This window comes from Capra hircus, chromosome 7 (assembly GCF_001704415.2).
Source record: "Capra hircus breed San Clemente chromosome 7, ASM170441v1, whole genome shotgun sequence".
Classification (NCBI taxonomy): domain Eukaryota; kingdom Metazoa; phylum Chordata; class Mammalia; order Artiodactyla; family Bovidae; genus Capra; species Capra hircus.
This window is the reverse complement of record NC_030814.1, coordinates 88485339-88491338: the sequence shown is the minus strand read 5'-3', so window position 1 is coordinate 88491338 and position 6000 is coordinate 88485339. Positions and strand designations below refer to the sequence as shown.

Below are 6000 nucleotides of genomic sequence, written 5' to 3'. Positions count from 1 at the left end.
GGCGGCAGATGCTTTAACCTCTGAGCCACCAGGGAAGCCCCAATATATTTGCATGCTGAATGATAAAGATCCAGTAGAGAGAGAAAAGATTGATAGATCAGTCATAGAGCAGACAGGATAATTAATTGCTGGAGCAATGTCCTTGAGTAGGTAAGGAGGGGATGTGGGCACCAAGTACAGAAACACACACATACAGAGGGAGAGAGAGAGAGAGAATTCTCTGCTAGGAGCAGAGACCATGAATCTCAAATAATAGGAGAAAAGACAGAGTGTATGGATACAAATGCAGTTAGATTGGTAGATTAAGACGATACGTGCTCAAGTGAGATAGGAAGAAAAGGCACAGCTGAGGGTGAGCATGGGGGAGGAGACATTAGAGTCCTGAAGACAAAGGTCATTGAGGATAGAGAATGGACCAGGGCAGTGGAGCATGACTGTCAGTCAGCATTAAAGTTCCTCTTGATGACTGATGATTAATTTTAAATGAAACCAGTCAGCATGTTTGCATACTTTTCCCCCCAGCGCTATCTAGCTGTGCAGGTGCTGGTGGAAGGAGGAGGGGGGCTGGATTTAACCAGCACTGCAGTTTGCCCAGGAGAGTAAGGTGGATTAAGAAAGGGGCAGGGAAGTTGATTATAATGATTAACTGTTGGGTACAGTGAGATGTGAGATAGAGGAAAACATCTAAGTCTGCTAGGTAGGGGGCTAAATATGTGCATTATCTCATGTACTCCTCAGAGTCACCCCATGGAACTGCTTGGCCTCCTTCAGAGATGAAGAGGCTGAGATTTAGGAGGATTCAAGAATATCAGAGATATCAAGCATATCTCAGAGATACTGCGGGTCCAGTTCCAGACCACCATCATATCACAATAAGTGAGCCACAAGAATCTTTTGGTTTTCCAGTGCACATAAAAATTATGTTTACACCACACCACAGTCTGTTAAGTGTGTAATAGCATGGTGTCTTAAAAAAAATGTTCAAACCTTAATTTAAAAATACTTTACTGCTGAAAAATGCTAACCATCATCTGAAAATGGAAGGTTGCACAAAACTTTGTAAAAAAAAAATGCAGTATCAGTGAAGCACAATAAAGCAACGCACAATAAAATGAGGTGCGCCCGTATAACTTGCTCAAGGCTACCCAACCAATAAACGACAGACCCTGCACTAGGCCCAAGGACACTGGTCTCCAAAGATGCACTTAACCTTCCTACTATGTGCTTCAACTGGCGTATTAGCTGGTGCTTTTAAATTGAGGAATAAACAGAAAGGAAACTAACTTTGTCCAGTAGATTTTTGTTAACATTTTTCAAATTTGTGTTAATTTTAAGGTTTTTGGTGTACAGAAAATTTTTAAAGTTTATGGCAAAATCTGTTTACCTTATCTTTAATTCCCTGTCCATCCTGAGATTAAACAATCACCGTATTTTCTTTCAGCTTATTTATTACCTTTGAATCTTTAAACCATTAAGAATTGATTTGGTATGTGTTTTATGGTAAGATGCTGTTTTTTTCTCCAGCTTGTCTGTTGTCCCAGAACTAGTTTTGAATAGTTTATCTTTTTCTTGATAATTTGTAATGTACTTTATCATATGTTATAATTTTATAAACATTTGGGTCTGTTTCTGGCCTTCCTATTTATCTTTGTATTTTGAAATCTGAAGAATGTTTTACCTTACAACTCTTCTTTCCCCCAAATTTCTTAGTCTTGCCTATTATTCTTTCAGATGCCCTTTAAAATTATTTTTTGAGTTCCTAAAATATGTCACTGAAATATTAATTTTAGTGAGTTGATTTGGTAAGAATGGTAGGTCCACAGCATTCATTTTACACACAGCATGTCTCTATTCAACTCTTAATAAAATGGAATAATTTTTTCACTTAGACTTTATATGTTTGTTTAGAGATTATTTGTAGATATTTTTTGTTTTTATGACTATTAAGAATGGAATCTGTTTTTTTCTAGTGTATTTTCTAGCTGATTATTTCTAGCACATAAATAGTTACTGATTTTGGAACACTTCTTATACGCCTCCACTTAAGCTGAAACTCCTAAATATTAGAATTTTTAGTTAATTCTCTTGGATTTTAAAAATAAAATAGAATATGATTTTAGAATCCTTGTAATATTGATAATTTTGCCTATTTTCTAATAGTTTTATTTTTATCTATATTTTATACTATGACTATAGTTACCAAAACCCAAAAATGTTGAAAGGGTGCTAAAACACATATCCATAAAATTACTGTTAATGGGATGCCTCCAATATTTCATTCTAACATACAGTGTAATACTGGCTGTCAGTCTGAGACTGATATTCATAAGCCAGTTCAGATCATTGCCTTGTAGGCCTAATTTTAAAAGTTGTTTTTCAAAATCAGGAATACATCTATTTTGGCATGTATTGATCTATTTGGGCTTTGAACTACCAAAGAGATAATGCATTTGTGTACTCATTGCTTTCTTATAAATAGATTTTTAAAAGTCATGTTTTTACAGTTATAAAATATAATTATAAAGCACCCATATAATCTGCATATGATCATTGCAGTAAAAGGCAATGATCATATCCTTCATTTTTACATTAAAAATAAAAGCTTTAAGAGCATTTTATACTTCAGCATTTAAAAATTTAGATGTCTATGTTTCAAACAACATTTTCACCAAGCTAGCATTACCAAGTATTTTAATTGAAAGGAGTATCATCAAATGCCTGTTACATGCAAGAAAGCACCACAGTAAGGATAAAAAGATAAGCAAGGCGAGGTCCCTGGCCTCCCAGAGGCTTATAGACATGTGGGGAAGGGGAAGGGTGTGGGCAACTAGACAAGAACCCAACAGAGGCAAGGTATAAAAACAAGTACCAGAAGAGCACAGAGGAGTGAACAGCCATTGCTGGTGGGAAGTTGAAGGAGCATTTCCTGGAAGGCAGCAGGACCTGCTCTTTGCATGACAGGCAGCTAGTATCCAGCAGGGTAGGTAGAAAGGTGATTCAGACAGGTTGCACCAGTGGGGGAGATATAGGTGCTGGGTAGATGAAGCTGTGTACCTGAGTCCCCAGTGAGAAAGTGTAAACTATCTCAAGAATTCTAGTGGGTTTTAAGGTAACACTCAAAAGTGGGACTAGTGTGTCAGTAGGGATATAAATATGTGCTAGAAATATGGTAATATAAAGAAAAACTTCTGAGATAATCTGAAAAGCTCAAGATAAGGGTCTTGAAGCAATAAGGATTATTTACCAAGATGTTTCATCAAAGGTTCCTTTGAAACATATTTAGATAGTGAACATTTATATTTGGGGATAATTAATTTTAGGAGATGATGCCAACGAGCAGCATATTAAAACCAGTGGCTGCCTGTACTGTAAGCAAGGACTGGAAAACTGGTGTTAAAGGGTCACCAGCTTGTCTCTCGCTGCTCCGAAAGGAGCTGCTCCTGGTGAGAGTATGGGGCCCAGGTCTTCGGGAGGAACTGTTCGCTATGTTATCATCTCAGCATGCCTCAAATGTGGTGAGACACAGAGCTGACATTTATCTTCTGAGCTTATGCCAATACATTATCCCATTTGTGGCTTTTACCTTGCTCATTCCTGGAACTGAGATTCCGCTATTGCTGACCAGATGCACCCGTGGTTAAAGATGCTACAACTGCGTATTGTATTTAGGGAGGTATGTATTAAAGGAAAGAACTGGTTTAAAAGGGTCTCCAGATTGTTAGCTTGGATAGTCTTCTTCTGTGGTGCTGATTTCTCTTGGCTATGGGGCACACAAACCACTTCTACCAATCTAACTAGTTTGCGGTTTTCCTGATTTTCTTTTTACCAAAAAGGAAAAAAAAAAAAGGCCCTTTAAGCCAGGCTTAGGGAACAGAAAGCTTAGTCAAGTGCTCACAAAGAGCACAACAAATGTGACTCATTCGATAGCCTGTGAGCCATAGCTGCTGACATGGTAGCCAGGAGCTGCCTTGTTTCCTTCTTAAATGCTGACAGGCCAGAGAGCCAGGCTGTCTGATCTCTTGATGCATTTCACTTGTAAATGCTATTAGTATCTGCCATCAATTCTTCTCAAAGGAGTGTATAAAATTTGCTGGGTAGGAATACTGCATATAATTGGTCATTTTGAATGAGCTGGTTTACTTATACACATACACACACACACATACACACAAGCCTGATAGTTGTGTTAATTCAATGAATTTTTTAAAATTTGGATAGTCTTTGTATTTGGAAATGAGTTTAATCTTTATATATGAGTTTTCCAGTCCTTGACCAACACGTTTTCTAAAAATCCGACAAACCCAACTCATCGAATTAATTAGGAAAAGTCTCTAGAAATGGTTTGTTTTAAACAATAAGGAGTTATCTGTAAGTCTGGTCCAGAGTTTGCCATATAGCAAGCATTTCTTAATAGCAAGGTCCATTTTAGTGTTTTTCCTCCTAGTCAGTCCTTTTCATCAGGAACAGCTTTAGTTTCTTCACAGGCTTATGGATGTTTTTCAGTTCACCAAATAGGATGGGAATTTTATTAGAATGAAGTTATTATAACTTTGGGATTTTCTTCTTTCTCCATTGAACCTTTTGTTTTTTTCCCATATCTGAACCTGAAAATAAGATAAATGCCAAAGAAAATTAAACGAAAAAAAATGCCAGATTGACACAGAAAAACATTTCTCTAGTCAATGAGCAAGTAATTACTTTAAAAAGAACCTCATGAGGATAGCTAGCACTAGTATTCACGATTTTATAGTTTTCACTGAGGAAAGAATAGAGTGGTAAGCATGAAGTTCTTGGTAAGTTAAAGTTGATATTGAACTAGTTTTACCATTAGGAGAAACAACCTATCAAAACTGGGCATCTTTTGCTATGTACATCCAGTCTGGATCACAATCCATTCACATATAGATTTATTTTTATCATGGCTATGCACTAAAAACACAGTATCTTATATAATGTCACAAAAGCCATATGAACTATTCCCACATAACAGATGGGAATACTGAGGTCTAGTGAAAACTAAGCAAATTGCCCATGTTTGCAGTAGATTTGGGTTTTGAAGCCAGGCAGTTTCACTCTAGGATCTAAACTTCTCTTGGACTTCCCTGGTGGCCCAGTGATTGAGAATCCGCCTGCCAATTCAGGGGGCATGGATTCAACCCCTGGCTGGGGAAGCTCCCACGTGCTGCGGGGCCAGTAAGTTCTAGAGCCACAACTGCTGAGCCAGCACTCTGGAGCCTGCGAGCCCCAGTTACTGAAGCCCGTGGGCCTAGAGCCGTGCTCTGCAACGAGAGAAGCCACTACAGTGAGAAACCGGCACGCCACAGTGAAGAGCAGCCATTGCCTGCCACATCTAGAGAAACCCTGCAGCAATGAAGACCCAGTGCAGACAAAGATAAATAAACCTTAAACTTCTACTACCATACCACTGATCTTTTAAATGTTTGCCCGTCTGTGTTGTCATAGAAAGATATTTGATTTTTGTCCCTGGTTTCTGAATAGAGCTCCTAAATCCCTTGTAATTTTCTGAGTGACAAGGGTAACAGGAGTGTCTTGCCTCTTATTCTGATAAGGTGACTCTTGGTGAGTCCCTAGATAGCTTCACAATGGAGGCTGGTTTCCAGAAAGATCGAGCCTTGACTAGAAGCCTGGAACTTTCCGCCCACCCCCCGGCCCCCAGAGAAGGGAGTAGGGCTGAGGTTATATCAATATTGATCATGCCTACGTGGTGAAAAACCTCCATAAAATCTCCTAAACGTTTACTGGGGTCTGGAGAGCTTCTGAATTGGCAAACACATCCACATGCTGGGATGGTGATGCTCCCCAGCTCCACAGGACAGAGACTCCTGTGCGCTGGACACTTCTGGACCTCACGTTTCCCCCTGGCTGTTCATTTGTGTTGTTTATAACAAACGAGTAAGTAAAATGTTTTCCTGAGTTCTGTGCATCACTCTAGCAAATTCCTGAACGTGAGGAGGGGGGTTGTGGAAACGCCAGACTTTG

At 38.9% G+C, this 6000-nt stretch overlaps 1 protein-coding gene across 1 annotated transcript in view; it reads right to left on the bottom strand.

Moving 5' to 3' along the window:
* SLC22A4 (solute carrier family 22 member 4) overlaps positions 4216-6000 on the bottom strand; it is a 42716-nt gene continuing 40931 nt past the window's right edge. The window contains exon 10 of the mRNA XM_013965330.2: positions 4216-4604. Within this exon, the coding sequence (XP_013820784.2) occupies positions 4529-4604 (76 nt within the window). The 3' untranslated portion in view covers positions 4216-4528. The remainder of the gene's footprint in view (positions 4605-6000) is intronic.